The sequence below is a fragment of the Myripristis murdjan genome, chromosome 1, assembly GCF_902150065.1.
Source record: "Myripristis murdjan chromosome 1, fMyrMur1.1, whole genome shotgun sequence".
Lineage (NCBI taxonomy): Eukaryota > Metazoa > Chordata > Actinopteri > Holocentriformes > Holocentridae > Myripristis > Myripristis murdjan.
In genome coordinates, this window is record NC_043980.1 from 562,960 (window position 1) to 581,319 (window position 18,360).

General features: G+C 42.1%; 1 protein-coding gene and 1 long non-coding RNA gene across 2 annotated transcripts; one reads left to right on the forward strand and one right to left on the reverse strand.

The window, feature by feature from the left end:
* Nucleotides 1-705: 705 nt before the first annotated feature.
* LOC115356845 (trace amine-associated receptor 1-like) lies at nucleotides 706-1,821 on the reverse strand. Its single transcript, XM_030048135.1, has 2 exons — nucleotides 1,815-1,821; nucleotides 706-1,706 (listed from the first exon to the last, which is right to left on the reverse strand). Exons 1-2 carry the CDS (start codon nucleotides 1,819-1,821, stop codon nucleotides 706-708), a joined length of 1,008 nt encoding a protein of 335 aa, XP_029903995.1.
* Nucleotides 1,822-15,918: 14,097 nt separating this feature from the next.
* LOC115357346 (uncharacterized) lies at nucleotides 15,919-16,459 on the forward strand. The gene is made up of 3 exons (XR_003928102.1): nucleotides 15,919-16,007; nucleotides 16,111-16,224; nucleotides 16,429-16,459. It is a non-coding gene; the product is annotated as an uncharacterized LOC115357346 (long non-coding RNA).
* The last annotated feature ends 1,901 nt before the right edge of the window (nucleotides 16,460-18,360 follow it).

Sequence of the window (18,360 nt, forward strand, 5' to 3'; positions counted from 1 at the left end):
TCTCTATTGAAGATAATACAAAACTGGTAATGTGACAACTACATTTAAATGTAACTGAACTTCTGAGGTGAGTCCACAGGTTCTTCTGGCTAGTTGCTGTAGGTGGGACACAGAGGATGGCATTACTGAGAAATGAAGAATGGCAGTGAGAGTATAACAAGACTTTGCTCTTGCCTCTTCACAAACATTTGCATGTTTTACTAGTTAGAAAAAGATGCACATAGCCTCAGTTGCATCCAGTGTTGATGCTGTTCCACCTGAACCACCTGAACCACCTCTACCACCTGGACAAACTGGACCACCTCTACTACCTGGACTACCTGGACAAACTGGACCACTTGGACTGCCTGGACAAACTGGGCCACCTCTACCACCTGGACTACCTGGACCACCTGGACAAACTGGACTGCCTGGACCACCTCTACCATCTGGGCTACCTGGACCACCTGGACAAACTGTACCACCTCTACTACCTAGACTACCTGGACCACCTGGACAAACTGGACCACCCGGACCATCACCAGTGTTTTGATGTTAATGTCATCATGTCTGCTATCTGAATTGTCTGTGATAAATAAACTTTTAGACAGAGAGAGAGAGAGAGAGAGAGAGATAATACTTTTATTGTCAGCCATCAACAGCAGCTCCATTTGTAACAGCACATAATGAAAAAAGAAATTAGGACATTATTTTGGCAAAAAAGGTTTATTCTGTAAACAGTTTTATCTCTGAAATGTCAGATGTAAAGATGCTGCCTGAAACGATGGCTCGAAACGCCTTTCTGAACCAGCTGTAGAAGAAAGCGTACACCAGAGGGTTCACGGTTGAATTCAAGTAGCCAATCCACACCAGAGTCTCAAACAGCAGCGGCGGAATGGAGTATCCGATGAAGGGATCAACAACATTGCAGATAAAAAAAGGAGTCCAGAAAGAAAGGAACGTCCCCATGATGACAGCCAGAGTCTTGGTGGCTTTTGTCTGCGACCTGTCGGAACTCCTCCTCTGAAGGCAGCGAGCTTGTCTCCACGCCACCAGGAAGATCTTCAGGTAAACACCGAGCATCACAACTCCCGGGATATAAAAAGAGAGAACCGATGAGACGGTGCTGGACGCTTGGCTCTGAAACAGAACACACGCTCCTTCACATGCAACAGCGTTGTAGTAGAAGTCCTCGATTCCCAAAATATTGAGCTGGAGGAATATCATACCGAAGCCGACTGCAGCCGAAACGCTCCAGCTGACCAGAATCATGATCAGAACAGAGGTTGCTGTTATTTTCCTGCTGTACATCAGAGGCTGGCAGATGGCGTAATATCTGTCGATCGATATGAAGGATAGGTTGAGAATCGAGGCCGTGCACAACAGGACCTCAGTGCTGATGTAGATTTTACAGAACAGTTCTCCAAAGTACCAGCACGTCTCCACACTGCGAATCACGCTGGGCAGCATGACCAGCAGCCCCAGCAGGAAGTCGGACGCCGCGAGAGACAGCAGCAGGAAGTTGGTTGGAGTGTGGAGCTGCTTGAAGTAAGCGATGGAGACGATGACCAGGATGTTTCCGCACACCGTCACGAGCACGGCGGCGCCGAGGACAGTGTACAGACAGACTCGGACGGGCAGCGGGTAGACGGTCTTCAGACAGGAAGTGTTCCTGGACTCCAAGCAGAAAACTGGCTCCATCTGTGAGGAGGAAGAGGAGAGTAAGACTCATAACTTTATTATGATCCTGTCATCTGGAAAACATCATGACTGGTCCCAGTGCCCAAGAAGGTGCATCCTGTCGCCCTGAATGACTATAGACCCATTGCACTGACCTTGCATATTATGAAGGTGATGGAGAGACTGATCCTAGTGAACCTTAGACCACAGGTGCACTCATCAGATGACCCCCTGCAATTTGCATATCAGTCCCATGTAGGTGTGGAGGACACAATTATACTCTACTCACAAAAGGTTAGGGATATTTGGCTTTTGGGTGAAATTTATGGAAAATGTAAAATGTTCACGCTACAGTGATATTATATCATGAAAGTAGGGCATTTAAGTAGAAGCATACACTGGTGATTTCCTCATCTCAAACAGTTTCTTGAAACAAAAGCCAACAACAGTGGTGGATATACCACAACAAAAAATGTCAGTGTCAATAACTTGTCATGTGCCCTTGAGCATCAATTACAGCTTGACAACGACGTCTCATGCTGTTCACAAGTCGACTTATTGTCTGCTGAGGCATGGCATCCCACTCTTCTTGAAGGGCGGCCCTCAGGACATTGAGGTTCTGGGGTACAGAGCTCCGAGCCTCTACACGGCGACTCAGCTGATCCCATAGGTTTTCTATGGGATTCAGGTCTGGAGAAAGTGCAGGCCACTCCATTTGAGGTAACTTGTGCAAAAAGTACTGAAACATTGAACAGTTGGACATGTGCATTCAAAAGTTTACAGAAGGTCACATTAAGTTCACCTGTAAAGGTTATAATGCATTTTAGGTTCATCCTGAAATTTCACCTGAAAGCCGAATATCCCTAACTTTTTGTGAGTAGTGTAGATACGCTGCAGAGGGCGTACTCCTTCCTGGACAGACCCAACACTACAGTGAGGATCATGTTTTTTTTTTTATTTCTCGAGCGCCTTTAATACAATCTAGCCCAGTCTGTTAAAGGCCAAATTGAAGAACATGCAGGTAGAGGCTCCTCTGGTCACATGGATTGGAAACTACTTGACGGGCAGACCGCAGTTTGTTAGGCTGCAGAACTGTGTGTCTGGACATCAGCTCTGTAACATCAGGCCCCCCTAGGGAACAGCGCTCTCCCCCTTCAACCCACCTCTTCACTGCATACACATCTGATTTTAAGTACAGTACAGACTAATGTCACATTAATAATAATAATAATAATAATAAAACTTTATTTGTATAGCACCTTTCATACAAGAATTGCAGCTCAAAGTGCTTCACAATAAAAAGAAGAACATTTGAAAACATTAAATAAAACATTAAAAGGAATAAAACAGATTAAAAGGAAAAGGCTAAAAGCAAGAAATTCATTCATTAAATTCTCTGATGACACAGCTATTGTTGGGTGTGTGGAGGGTGGTCAAGAAGAGGAATACAGGGGTCTGATTGACAGGTTTGTGCAGAGGAGCAAGGATAACTGTCTGCAGCTGAACGTGGCTAAAACAAAGGAGATTGTGGTGGACTACAGGAGGAACAAGTCCCCACCCTCTCCTGTTTGCATCAGTGGGAGTGATGTAGAGATTGTAGAACAGTACGAGTACCTGGGCGTTCTACTGGACTATAATCTGGAGTGGTCATCAAACACAGAGGATGTGTACAAGAGGGGCTTAAGCCGGCTGTATTTCCTGAGGAGGCTTAGGTCTTTTAATGTCTGCAATAAGATGCTCCACATGTTTTATCAGACTGTTGTGGCTAACATTCTTTTCTTTGCTGTGGTGTGCTGGGGTGTATGTATTAAGAAAAAAAGATGCCAACAGGCTGAACAAACTGATAAAGAAGGCCCAGTCTGTGGTTGGTCTGAAACTTAGCACTCTTGAGGAGGTGACTGAGGACAGAATTTAAACAAAATTCCTCAAGATCAAGGACAATACCACCCATCCCCTCCAGAAAACACTGGGCAAACTCAAGAGCTCATTCAGACTGCAACAGATTCAGACTTAACTTCCCTGCTGCTCAAGAGAATGCTATATAATAGAAGATCTTTCTTACCCACTGCAATATAACTGTACACTGCCTCACTCTCATAATACACTCTGAACCCTCCACCTATATATTTATTGTGCCTTTTAAAATGGTTACTAGCAATGCTGAGGGTTGGAGTGTGTGTGTATCTATGTATTTATGTATCTGAGGCATTTTTTTTTGTTGTGATTTTTATGTTCGTTGTCTTTGTGCCATGTTTGTGTCATGTATTGCTGCTATGGCATTTTAAATTTCCCCTTGGGGATTAATAATGTCATATATTCTTTCTATTTTATCTTTATTTTTTATTATTATTATTATTATTATTATTATTATTATTATTAATATTATTTTTTATTTTTATTTTTTACTTGCACAGTGCTGGAGTTGTTGCAATTACATTTCACTGCTGCTGTACCTGTACATTCATGCATGTGACGAATAAATCTTGAATCTTGAATCTTGAATCTAAAGTAATCTATCTATCTATCTATCTATCTGACTGGCACACCAGCACAATAAGACATAAAACGCTTCACTTCACATTAGTCAAAGCATGAAGACAGCAACAAACCAACCATAAATAACGAACAGCCTCAAAACAACAACAGCAACAACAACAACAAACTATCTTGAATTAGCAGGTCAGACGCAGCATTTAACAAAATTTCTCTTCCTCTTCTTCTTATCACCTCTGACTACTTCTTCAGTCAATTTTTCTTTTTTTTACTTTTTGGGCAAATTTTACAGTAATGTTTGAAAATGTCATCATGTTTTTCTAATTTTTTGTTAATTTTCTGGTGATTAATTTTGGCCTTGCGTGTTGGTGTTGGGAAGCTCTGAACACAAAGAACAAGAAAAATTACAGCTGCTGCGCAGAAATGGTCGGGGCCGGGCAATTTTAGGCAATTCTGAGCAACAAGTGGAGAACAGGACGATGAAAAGAAAGGTGGCGTTCTTAGGTGCATTTTGCATCAGTTGAGGCTTGAACTCACAGTTTCTGGCATGAAGGACAATGCTCTGTCTCACTGAGCTAACTGGCAAGTGTCAGTTAATGCAAGGCTTCACAAATTGACTAAGTAGAAGTTCCTGGGAATAAAGAAAGAAAGAAAGAAAGAAAGAAAGAAAGAAAGTGATACCGGGTTGGAATACAAGAGGGACCTGGCCTCAAGATACCTGGATCCAGGTATCCAGGTATCTTGAGAAAATGTCATTTCATCCTGAGAGGTTTTTTTTCCAGCTAAATGAGATGGAGGTTCATAACATTTTCATAACATTTTTTTTTTTTCATCTGTAGTGATGTCATAGTGACATCACATACCAATGGCTCTCAGTCACTGGTGTTTAATTTATGTAATAAATGTGGTGATTTTAAGTATTGATATCATTTTCACTTGGATATGTTTATTAAAAGCCTTTTCATCACATCCTCTGCTTACACTTGACTGTTTTTATTTGAGTGCATTCATGTGGAATTCCAACATCATTCACTTTTCCCAGTGTTTTGCTGCTCACCTGCACCAGGTGTGCCTCGGCAAGTTCACCTGATACATAAATATACATGATTAGCTATACCTCAGAACCTGCCACACAGAAATCCTAATTACGGTTTTATAAAATAATAATTTTAAAATATTTACAAAGATGGGTGTCCTCTTGAGTAATTTTTGCAGGATTTTAGTTTAGAAAGACAAATTTCCTGCTGGTCACTTTTACACTGATGCATGATGTTATTACTGCTCCTTCAAAATTAAACAAAATGGCTGGCTCCTGATTAAACATTTATAATTTAAATAATAATTTAAACATTGGGTTAATGTGAAATGTTGTCATGTGAAACCAAATTGATGAACAGCAAAGCATCAAAGCGCAGAGATATCAGGTGAAAACAGGTGAAACAGGTAAAGTTTTAAATTCACTGACCAAATGTGATTGTACAGTAAACCCTAACTGAACCAAATGAACAACAAACTGATTGAACCACAGACAACAGGCCACCGGTGAGTTAATATTAAAACTAAAATAATAATAACAATAACAACAACAGTAATAATGATTTGAGTTAGGGATCACACTCACCTCAGGCTGCCCAGCAGGACCCGGGCTGCCTGGTGGACGCCTCTTTAAAGCTGTACTCGTCCCTCTGCGCCACACAAACAAAAACCTTCAGGGACTGAAGGCAACGTCCCACCGCCGCTCAGTAAAGTTCATACAAACTTTACAACTCTGAATGTTGAGAGGATAAACTGAATACTGATTGTGTGTGATCCATATGAACCAGATTTTAGCATCAGATCTGATCTGAGGTCTGAATCTTCAGGCCATCAAAACCTTGAAAAACCTCCGCAAATTCATTTCTTTGTCTCTCTTGGTGTTGCTGCAGCATCGTCACTAATACGACAGCATCGAGACAGAATGAATTCAGACACAATTCAAGATAAAATGATTTGGTTAAGGTTTCATTTTATTTTGTGTAGTATTTTGTTTAAAAAATTTGATTGAGGGAACCTGACTGTACCTGTGCAAATGGCAAATAAAGTCATCAAATTTCATCATCTGAACAACAAATCTCACACTTTTCTCTTGAGCTGGATGTTCAAGTCCAGGAGAACTGAGACCGGCCGGGTTCGGGTTCAGGGTTTGTTGGATTTTTCTCAACATGCAGGAATTCCTCTGAACTCACAGCAGGCTAAATCTTTGGGCATTTTAATATCATTGGACGGAGATACAGTTGTCATGGCATCACGAGGCGAGCAGCTCCAAAGATCTGATCATCCTGTTGTCACAGTTCCATGAGGTTTGGAACAAAAATGCCCTTAAAAATTCATAAAATTCATACATTGTTAGAGATGAGGGAGATATAAATATGAGGACTGTTTCTATCAACTTATTTTGCTTATTTCAGGTTGTTATTCAGTTTTTTTTTATTGTTATATTATTTAATGTAGAATTTACAAAATGTGTAATTGCTAATCTGTGGTGTAAATGTCTTAATTCAGTAAAATAAAACCAAAATGTCCTTAAAAACCAGATCAAGGAAAGAAAGAAGATGTCTGACCCAGCTGGACTGAAGTGATGAGCCTCGTGAGTGTTTCTAAAACAAAGTGTTTAGCACTAGAGGACAGGACATTAAGTTTTACATTTTAAACTTTGGTTTGCTGTCTGATGTAATAACTGGTGAACATAAACATTAATTAGAGGTGTGAATGATGGTTTGTTTAGGATGATGATGGATTCCAGCTCCCATTGGCTGACAGCTCACACCTGAAAGAACTGGGAGCTCATTAATGTCACCTGGGAGCTCGTTACTCTGCAAACTAACTAGTGACCTGTCAGTAAGGTGTGAACATAAACAACCCTGCAGAGAAAAAGGCTGACAACAAAAAAAACAGACAACATAATGACTGCAAGGTGGTTTTCAGTGAAATACTGTACAAGTTTGATTTGGAAAAAAAGCTTCAATAACCTAAATTCCTAAATTGGAGACTCAGAGAACAAATTGAGATGAGCTCAACAAATGTCTGGTACCAAAGCCAAATCTGTTTTTTTTTTCCATCAAAAACTAAAAACAAAAAACAGAGACTGTCAAAAAATGATTGTTAGGTCATTTGTGCAGCATTTTATTATAACCTAAACTCATGTTTTAAAGGTAAGTGCCCTCTAGTGGTCATGTAAATCAGTGGTACTCAAATGGGGGTCCATGTCCCCCTAGGGTTACGTTGGAGTACAGCAGGAAATATGTGAGACTTTTTTAAAATTTAATTTAAAAAACATAAGTCATGCATCATTCCTAAAGTAATGAGCCTATGCTGTAATAAACTGAATAAAAGCTGTCAGTGTCAGTTTGATAAATCCCATGTTCTCTTCAGTTCTCCCTCTAGGTTCCTGAAGGTGTCAGATGTGTGTGTTTGTGGTTTCAATCTGCTGCCGTGGTCGTGGAGCGAGGACGTTTGTTCGCTCTGAGCGGGAAGACGAGACCAAACAAATCCAGAAAGTGGATCAGTGGTTGAAGCGTAGCAGCGATACAGCTGGAAACAAGGAGGAAGAAGAGAAGAAGAAGCAGAAACACAAACAAGAGAATCTGCTCAGCATCAGGTTGTTGGTTCACACTGATGGAGCTGGACTGACCCTCTGACCACAGGAGGCTCAACTGGTCGGGACCAACTGGACTGACCCTCTGACCACAGGAGGCTCAACTGGTCACGACCAACTAGACTGGATTTCAAACTGGTTAACACCTTTGATAACAGTTGGAGAACCAGTGCTGTAAATACCGACGCTGTGGTGTTGTATTATGGGAGAGAGTCCATGTAAGGAGGTTGGAGGGTTGAACAACACGACTTTCATTCGAGTTCAGACCCAAGCTGTAGCCGTATGCATTTTTAGGTAGCTAAAGTTAGCTAGCTAATATTAGGTCATGTTTTGTAACCTTAACCCAGAGCTTTTACTAACCTCGAAGTATTTTTAGTTGGAAGCTCGCTAGCTATTGGGCTAGCGTTTGTTTTCCAATGTTCATTAACAACAACCCAGACCCCCCACCCCCAACAAAGTCCCAAGGCTCCCAGACTAATTTCTCTCTCCAACCTGATGAAACCTCTACAGTGCCTCACAGCTGACCAGGTAAGAACCACCTGCAGCTCAGCGTGGTGAAGACCAAGGAGCTGCTGGATCTGAGGAGGACCGAGTCTCTGGAGACCTCAGTGTCCATTCAGAGGGTCAGTGTGGACGCTGTGGCGGATTGCAGGCACCTGGGAGTGGCCCGGGACAACAAACTGGACCGGGACGACGAACTGGACCTGGACAACAAACTTGACTGGGACAATGAACTGGACTGGAATAACAAACTAGACCGGGACGACGAACTGGACCTGGACAACGAACTGAACTGGAATAACAAACTGGACAGGACAACAAACTGGACTGAGACAACAAACTGGACTGGGACAATGAACTGAACTGGAATAACAAACTGGACAGGACAACAAACTGGACGGGACAAAAAACTGGACGGGACAACGAACTGGACAGGACAACAAACTGGACCGGGACAACAAACTGGACGGGACAAAAAACTGGACGGGACAACGAACTGGACAGGACAACAAACTGGACCTGGACAACAAACTGGACTGGACAACAAACTGGACTGGGACAACAAACTGGACCGGGACAACAAATTAGACAGGACAACAAACTGGACCGGGACAACGAACTGGACTGGGACAACGAACTGGACAGGACAACAAACTGGGCAGGACAACAAGCTGGACCTGGACAACAAACTGGACAGGACAACAAACTTGGATGATGAAACTTGGAGGATGATGGCTAAGCTGTCATCCATGATTGTGAACGACTCCCATCCCCTGCAGGACACTTTAACTACACTGGAGAGCCCCTTCAGTGACAGACTGCTTCACCCAAAGTGTGTGAAGGAACGCTATTGCAGGGCCTTCCTTCCTGCAGCCGTCAGACTCTATAACAAGCAGTGCTCTCAGTAGACCACACACTCTCCAGGACTGCACTGACTGCACTAGAATGCACACTCTCAGCACCTTAACTAACCCCCCCCCACCTCCCCTCCCACGTACACACATACACACACACACACACTGCACTACTGCACACACGTAAAGACGGGAGGGAAGGGGTGATCCCATAAGGCAGGATCAAGTGTGACAGTTCCTGAGACCCAGTCCGGGAGTCAGGTTCTGCCACTTGGTCTCATGGGTTCACACTAACCCTGAACCTCCGGTGGAGTGTGTTGTCCCCCAGGTTTTGGGTGTTTTTCTTCTGTTGTTTAAATTGTTCACATAGTATTTTTCTACATTCCTTGTTTACAGTGTTTATATTGCTCTTTGGTACTGTTATCTGTATATACTGTTTATTGTGTAAATTGTGCTTCGTATCTTGCTATCCACTTGCTGCTGTGATGCGTGAAATTTCCCCACCGTGGGACTAATAAAGGAATATCTTATCTTAAACTTGACAGGACAACAAACTGGACCTGGCCAACAAACGGGACAGGACAACAAACTGCGGGGGGAGCACTTTGTGTTACATATACAGTACAGGCCAAAAGTTTGGACACACCTTCTCATTCAATGCGTTTTCTTTATTTTCATGACTATTTACATTGTAGATTCTAACTGAAGGAATCAAAACTTTGAATGAACACATGTGGAGTTATGTACTTAACAAAAAAAGGTGAAATAACTGAAAACATGTTTTATATTCTAGTTTCTTCAAAATAGCCACCCTTTGCTCTGATTACTGCTTTGCACACTCTTGGCATTCTCTCCATGAGCTTCAAGAGGTAGTCACCTGAAATGGTTTTCCAACAGTCTTGAAGGAGTTCCCAGAGGTGTTTAGCACTTGTTGGCCCCTTTGCCTTCACTCTGCGGTCCAGCTCACCCCAAACCATCTGGATTGGGTTCAGGTCCGGTGACTGTGGAGGCCAGGTCATCTGCTCCTTCTTGGTCAAATAGCCCTTACACAGCCTGGAGGTGTGTTTGGGGTCATTGTCCTGTTGAAAAATAAATGATCATCCAACTAAACGCAAACCGGATGGATGGCATGTCGCTGCAGGATGCTGTGGTAGCCATGCTGGTTCATTGTGCCTTCAATTTTGAATAAATCCCCAACAGTGTCACCAGCAAAACACCCCCACACCATCACACCTCCTCCTCCATGCTTCACAGTGGGAACCAGGCAAGTGGAATCCATCCGTTCACCTTTTCTGCGTCTCACAAAGACACGGCGGTTGGAACCAAAGATCTCAAATTTGGACTCATCAGACCAAAGCACAGATTTCCACTGGTCTACTGTCCATTCCTTGTGTTTCTTGGCCCAAACAAATCTCTTCTGCTTGTTGCCTCTCCTTAGCAGTGGTTTCCTAGCAGCTATTTGACCATGAAGGCCTGATTGGCGCAGTCTCCTCTTAACAGTTGTTCTAGAGATGGGTCTGCTGCTAGAACTCTGTGTGGCATTTATCTGGTCTCTGATCTGAGCTGCTGTTAACTTGCGATTTCTGAGGCTGGTGACTCGGATGAACTTGTCCTCAGAAGCAGAGGTGACTCTTGGTCTTCCTTTCCTGGGTCGCTCCTCATGTGTGCCAGTTTCGTTGTAGCGCTTGATGGTTTTTGCGACTCCACTTGGGGACACATTTAAAGTTTTTGCAATTTTCCGGACTGACTGACCTTCATTTCTTAAAGTAATGATGGCCACTGGTTTTTCTTTAGTTAGCTGATTGGTTCTTGCCATAATATGAATTTTAACAGTTGTCCAATAGGGCTGTCGGCTGTGTAGTAACCTGACTTCTGCACAACACAACTGATGGTCCCAACCCCATTGATAAAGCAAGAAATTCCACTAATTAACCCTGATAAGGCACACCTGTGAAGTGAAAACCATTTCAGGTGACTACCTCTTGAGGCTCATGGAGAGAAATTCACAAATTCACTGTGCTTTGTGGAGAAATGGTATGTTCAGGGTGGCTTTTTACATGCTGAATTTCTTATTTCTGTACTTATTTTGTTACAACTGTAATTACATACAACAAGAATGCAAGAATTGTTTGAGACAGAGAATGTTTTGCTGGTTTGGTGTGTAGAGTTTTGAAAAACAGATGACAGTTTGAAAGCAATCAGAAAAAAACTAATATAATTCATGATTTTATTAGGAATGATCATTTTACATCACAGTTTTCATTTTCACTGAAAAAGCTGTTAAAATGATGATTTTTTTTTTCTGGGCTCCGCACCAAAGAAACCTGTTTTCTTATATTTGGAAAATTTAATCTAATAAAATTTCACTTACAATAATGTTTTGTCCCAATTTACTTTTATCAAAAAGCTGCAGTTTGTGTGATTTGGATATTACAGTTGTACATATTTTGATTAATTGTTCAGCCTCAGTTCATGTTCACCCTGGTGGCTGTTTTTTTTTTTTTTTTTTTTTTTTTCAGAGTGGTTTCCCTCTCAGGCAAAACATGACATGACAGTAAACTGAAATATACTCAAATACATCTGAAGTACTACAACTCTGAAAAAACCTGGTTTACAGTACATTTTATACATTTACTTTACGTATACAGTACATGTTATTATGTTATATAAATATTATGTGTGTTGCTCAGCCAACAAAATCTCACCTGCACAGGTGGTAAGAGTTTTGTTCCATCTTGTCTTCTTTTCCACATTTCAGCTCCTCGTGTTGCCAAGTCACTCAGGAGGTGGAATCCATGACTCTGCACTCACTCCTCCTTTACAGTTTATCCCAACTGCTAAAACACATTTCTTGAAACCTCCACCCATTGTCTCAAAACCGGGGGGGCATAAGATTTCTTCAAGGTTGGCAGGTCTTTAACAGTGACAGCGACGTCAGGGCCTGTGTGTCCTGCACTGTGCTGAAGCCCAGGGTCAGGAAAACACTTCACACCTCACTCACTGACAAGACATGGGCAAAGAGCAGAATCACAATCACTGAAACCCCAGCAGAACAATAAAGCAACACATTAAATTCAGCAAACAGTTACCTGAACCTGTGCACACAAAACAACAGACTTGTGACCTTTAACCCCGTGTTTACTTGTGCTTTGGTTCATCATGTTTTTGTCTTCCTCTGTCTCAGTGTGGACGGGAACCCCGCTACAACAGCAAACAGCCCTTAGACTGCCACCTTGTGGCTGAAAACTATATTGCATCCCTAAAAAGAAATAGATTTATTGAGTGACACTGTAAATACATAGAGCCAGGGAATAAAAACACATTTTATTTGTATAGCATTTTTCTTGGTATTCAGAGACACCTCAGAGTAAAAAAGAAAAAGAAAATCACATGGAATAATATTACGAAAAACGTAGGTCATTAAAAACAACTAGAAAATTGAACAACAATGACAGAAAAAAAAAAAAAAAACGAGTCAGTGAGAAGCCGGGAGGGAGAGAGTCAGATGTTGTGAGCTATTTTGAAAAAGGTTGTACAAGGAACCAAAGAGGTACTGGGATTAAAAACTGCAGTAAAACAAATGAAATGTATTTAATGAGTGAGAGGAAAAGAAGAGGGCTGGAGAGAGCAGAGCTGATCTGTGGCTCTGATCTGAACGGAAAGAGGCTGATCTGAAGGAACATGAATGGTTTGAACTCTGTTTGGAGATGAAGACGCTGGAAACATGGAGCCCATTGGTGTGTGTGTGTGTGTGTGTGTGTGTGTGTGTGTGTGTGTGTGTGTGTGTGTGTGTGTGTGTGTGTGTGTTTGCTGTGTTGCTGCAATAAGGAATGAGTTAATGAGATATGTCTTCCTCCATATGGACGTTTTCACAACAACCAGAGAAAGAGAAGTTTTCCAGTCTGTTATTAACAAGGAACGTGGAGAGGGCAGCAGATTTAGCAGCTGGCTTGTTCAGATTCAAATGGACGGTGATTGATGAGAAATATTTCTCGGCTGTTTACAGTGTTGGCATGGAGGACAAGAGGCTCTGGAATGAGAACTCCTCCAAACTGTGGATTTCAAAGCCATTTGTAAAAGTTCAGAAGCCTGCTGTTCACTTTGATATTCTCTGGATGGATGAAAAGGATTGAGAGAACTTCCATTCCTGTCCACTTGATGTCGCTCACGCTCCATAAACAGAATGTGAAAGTGAAAGCAGAGCCTGGTGCTGCTTTGAACGGGCCGTGCTGCTCCCTCTGTGCTGAAAGTTGAGATTGAACAACAGGAGAAGCAGCGGCGTCTTCTCTCTCTGGGTTTCCTCTCCACATGAAGCTGGAAAGTCTCTTGGATTTGATGTGGATGTGATTCAGCAGGTAAAGACCCGACCAGGGATCAGTACAGATGTTTGTGTCTCACAGCTGGAAGACTGCAGAGCAGACTGGGAGCGCAAGATGGCGGGAGGGTCTGCCATCATGTGATTTATATGTTTTAGAGAAATAAATATTCATTGTGCTGTGATGTTCACTTTTAATGCCTGACACTGAGGACAAAATCAACTTTGTCTAAAAATTTTTAAAATATGTTTTTTGTTATGTGTTCAAAGTCAGTTCAGGGGCCTATTTCACGAAGGGTGAATTAAATAAGCCAGGATATAATCCAAATCTAGGCTTGCTAAAGCCTGCCCCGCACAGCCTGGTTTATTCCACTAAAGCCAAGTCAGGCTGAGGAGGAGCGACTTTAGCGAGTCTGGATTGTGAAGCCAGGCTGGTGCGCGATCACGCCTCCCTTCAAAAGACCCTGCCGGTCGATCGTAGATTCCTTGAACGTGACCAATCAGAGCGAAGCAGAGGGCTGCGTCATTCAGTCTGGACGAGACTCAGCGCCTAATACAAACACATGAGGAAGTAAAGGAGGTTATTAACTGTAAAGGCAATGAAATCTATATTCACTTATTTATATATTTATTTATTTATTAATTCATTTTATTTTTATTTTTATTTTCGTTGTAGCCTACCTATTTGCTATCTGCTTTAATCTGCTCTTGCCTTTTACTGAAGTACTTTGGGATTCTGCACTAACATTGATTTTATATTTCCTTGCCTTTTCCCCCTATATCTTTGATTTATGTACGATGGAAAAATGCCACAGTTGTTTATCTTATACCTTCTTAATAAATAATAAAAAAAAAACTACAACATAATCTTTATGCATAAACTTTTATTTTTTAAAAAAAATTTAAATCACATTTAACTACTGTTTAAAACTCAAAAATCACAAATCAGAAATTACTTAGACATCTCACATTTACAGAGCCTGAAGTTTTTTGTTTCTTTCGTTCTTTTCTCCACATTATTTGTTGTTCACTGTAAATCATCGTAATTTCTTTATTGTTATTTTTATACTTAAGTGTATTTACAGCAACGTCTCTACTGAAAAATGTGTGTTGCCTTTATAATTCATGTACTTGACTTGACTTTGATCTAATAAAAGCGAAAAAAACAAACAAAAAAAAAAAAAAAACGTAAAGGCAATTAAAGCAAGGGAGACAGCGTGGCAAAGTGTTAACGACAAACTTAATGCATAAGTCGTCCAAAAATATATATATATATTATTATTATTTAGTCCATAAATATATAGGCTAAGCAGTTGTCAACCTACTAATTTCCAATGCTATAGGCCTATTATATGCGCTCTATCTATCACTCTATCACTCTATCTATCTGCAGTGCCGTGCAATGTCACGATTGCATGGCAATACCATTTAAATGTGTTCTTCCATAATAATGAGACTGAGAGTGACAATGATTATATCACATGAGCCATTGTGAAACAACTATGATTAATGGTCACACACTATTAGAGTAATATAATTAAATTGATTATATCTTAATGCTTTTATTTTCATTTTATTTGAATGTAGTATAATTTGAAATTAGTGCATATACTAACAGGTGTTGAATTAACAAAGTCATTGGTTTACGATTGGAGTCATTGACTAATAGTAATTTCACAAAGTTGAACAACAGGGCACTGGATTAATTTAAGCTTGACTTCTAGCCTGGTCCGGAGCAGGCTAAGGCTTAGGCTGAGTTTCCATGATAACTGAAGTGGGATTACTTTCATGAAACCAAGTTCAGGCTCATTATAGCCAGGCTTACTGGCCAGGTTAATCTCGCAAGATAATCCACCTTTCATGAAACCCATTAATCCCTAATCCTGGCAAGAGAGCTGCCACCTTCAATTTCAACACTGAACATTTAAAACGAGAGCAAATTAACTTGATTTCTTTCCCCAAAAAAAAAAAAAAAAAAAAAAAATCAGAAAATTAGCAGAATAATTACCAGAACATAGCAAAGCAATTAGTAAAACAAATACATTTGATTGATAACTATTATAAATACACATTTAAACTTATCACCAAATTCTCTGCAGAAAATGAAAAGCAAAAATGCAGTGAATGTTGCTGAGAGGCTGAAATGAGAGCTTTGTAAAGGTCAGTAGTTTCCAGTCCATGTGTGAAGAGTCCCAGAGGATTCAAAGTTCTCTGTAGATGAAGCTGCTCAGTGGGTTTGATGTAAAGGGCGGCTGCTCTGAGTGTTACGTCCACTCTGTATATGTGACATGGTGCTGACAGGAAGACAGCACACATCCTGTCATGGAAAGCTTGTTGTCATCAATCAGCCGCTGTGTTTGTGTCAAGGTGTCGGCTCGGCTATGGATGTGTGTGAGGAGAGAGAGGAGGGGCTCCCTGCCTCTAAGAAATGTGACCCTGAGCCTGGACCTGGACCTGGACCTGGACCTGAGCCCAGCTGTGTGTCCATGAAGAGTGACTGGTCTATGGATAAACCTACTGACTTTAAAGAAAGAGATGCTTCTGAGAATACGTAAGTCATTATTATCTGAGTATGTTAGTGTTCCTAAGAAAGTAAAACAGTGTTGTTCATAGAGACACAGATCCCTTCACTGTGTTCATGATGTTTCTATCAGGATCCAGCAGGAGAGACCAGACTCCCCTGGACCCAGCTGTGTGTCCTTCAAGAGCGACTGGTCTATGGATGTACTTATTGACTTCAAAGACTCACAGCCCTCTGCTGATGATGGGTAATTATTTAAAGATCCAGAATCGGTTGGGCCCCTCAGACTCTGTTGACTGAGTTTCCTCTTTCAAAACATCACATCCAATAATCAGAGCAGCTTCTAACATGGAGTTCATTTTGTGTTTCTGCCAGGATTCATCCTGACAGAGCACAGCACCTTTAATCACGTGTGTGTGTGTGTGTGTGTGTGTGTGTGTGTCCTCCTCAGAGTCCAGCAGCAGAGCTCAGAGGTTCCCAGTGGTCAGTCTGCCCAGGAGCATCAAACACACCTGGCCTCCATATTTCTGGTGTGTAAATGCAGCGATATGACACCAGAGCGAGTGCTGTTCTACTGAACATCAGCTCTCATGGAACGCCTCTTGTCCAATCAGATTGCTCCACTGGCACTAACTGTTGTAGAATCAACAACAAGGTCCAAACTGAGCAGCAGCTCAGCTCATAATCGTCTCCATGCTGCACTTTGGACTTTCAGGCTTTTCAACCTGGATCTGATTTTGTGTTTTGTGTCCAAATTTGAAAATGGAACTTGAATTCTTTGATTTTTCTGTTGCAGCTGCTGGAGGAGAACATCAACACCTTTGTGAAGAAGGAGCTGAAAAACCTGCAGAGGTCTCTGAGTCCAGATTACCCAGAATGCTCAGAGAGGCAGAGGGAGGATGAGGAGGTGTTGGACGGTGAGGAGGAAGAGCAGAGGAGGAGCAGCAGGGAGGCTTTTCTGCAGATCACACTGCACCTCCTGAGGAGAATGAAGCAGGAGGAGCTGGCTGAGCGTCTGTGGAGCAGTAAGAGGCTTTTAACTCCTTTAACAGGTCGAAAAGGAGGAATGATGGGAAAACTGAATGTTTGCATTTGTAACCTCTGCTGAAAATACAGACATTTCTAAAACAAGAGCTCAGCAATCCCAGATTGGAAGGGAAATGAGCACAATCCTCATGGAGAACCTGCTTAAAGTGTTGATTTGTTCATATTTGTGTCAAAAGCTGAACACAAAGTGGACATAGAAAATGTTGCCTTTCACATTTGGCTGCAGAAAGTCAGGACTGGTTTTTCCACCAGCAGCTATGAGCTAAATGGATGCCATGCAGCCACAACTCAGATACATTTACCAGCAAATATTCACATTTCTCTCATTAATGTGACATTCACTTACTGACGTTTTTGTTGTTAGTTCATTCAGAAACTGCCGCTGCAGCGTGCCAACGTGAACTCAGATCTAAGCTGAAGAAGAAGTGTGAGTGTGTGTTTGAGGGGATTGCTAAAGCAGGAAACCCAACACCTCTGAATCAGATCTACACAGAGCTGTACATCACAGAGGGAGAGAGTGGAGAGCTCAATGAGGAACATGAGGTCAGATGGATTGAAACAGCAGCCAGGAAACCAGACACACCAGAAACAACAATCACATGTGAGGACATCTTTAAACCTTTACCTGGAAGAGATGGACCAATCAGAGCAGTGATGACAAAGGGAGTGGCTGGCATTGGGAAAACAGTCTTAACACAGAAGTTCACTCTGGACTGGGCTGAACACAAAGCCAACCAGCATGTCCACTTCACATTTCCATTCACTTTCAGAGAGCTGAATCTGCTGAGAGGGAAAAAGTTGAGCTTGGTGGAACTTGTTCATCACTTCTTCACTGAGACCAAAGAAGCAGGAATCAGCAGGTTTGAGCAGTTCCAGGTTGTGTTGATCTTTGACGGTCTGGATGAGTGTCGACTTCCTCTGGACTTCAGCAACAACCAGATCCTGACTGATATTACAGAGTCCACGTCAGTGGACGTTCTGCTGACAAACCTCATCAAGGGGAACCTGCTTCCCTCTGCTCGCCTCTGGATAACCACACGACCCGCAGCGGCCAATCAGATCCCTCCTGAGTGTGTTGGCATGGTGACAGAGGTGAGAGGCTTCACTGACCCACAGAAGGAGGAATACTTCAGGAAGAGATTCAGAGATGAGGAGCAGGCCAGCACAATCATCTCCCACATCAAGACGTCACGAAGCCTCCACATCATGTGCCACATCCCAGTCTTCTGCTGGATCACTGCTACAGTTCTGGAGGACGTGTTGAAGACCAGCGAGGGAGGAGACCTCCCCAAGACCCTGACTGAGATGTACATCCACTTCCTGCTGGTTCAGTCCA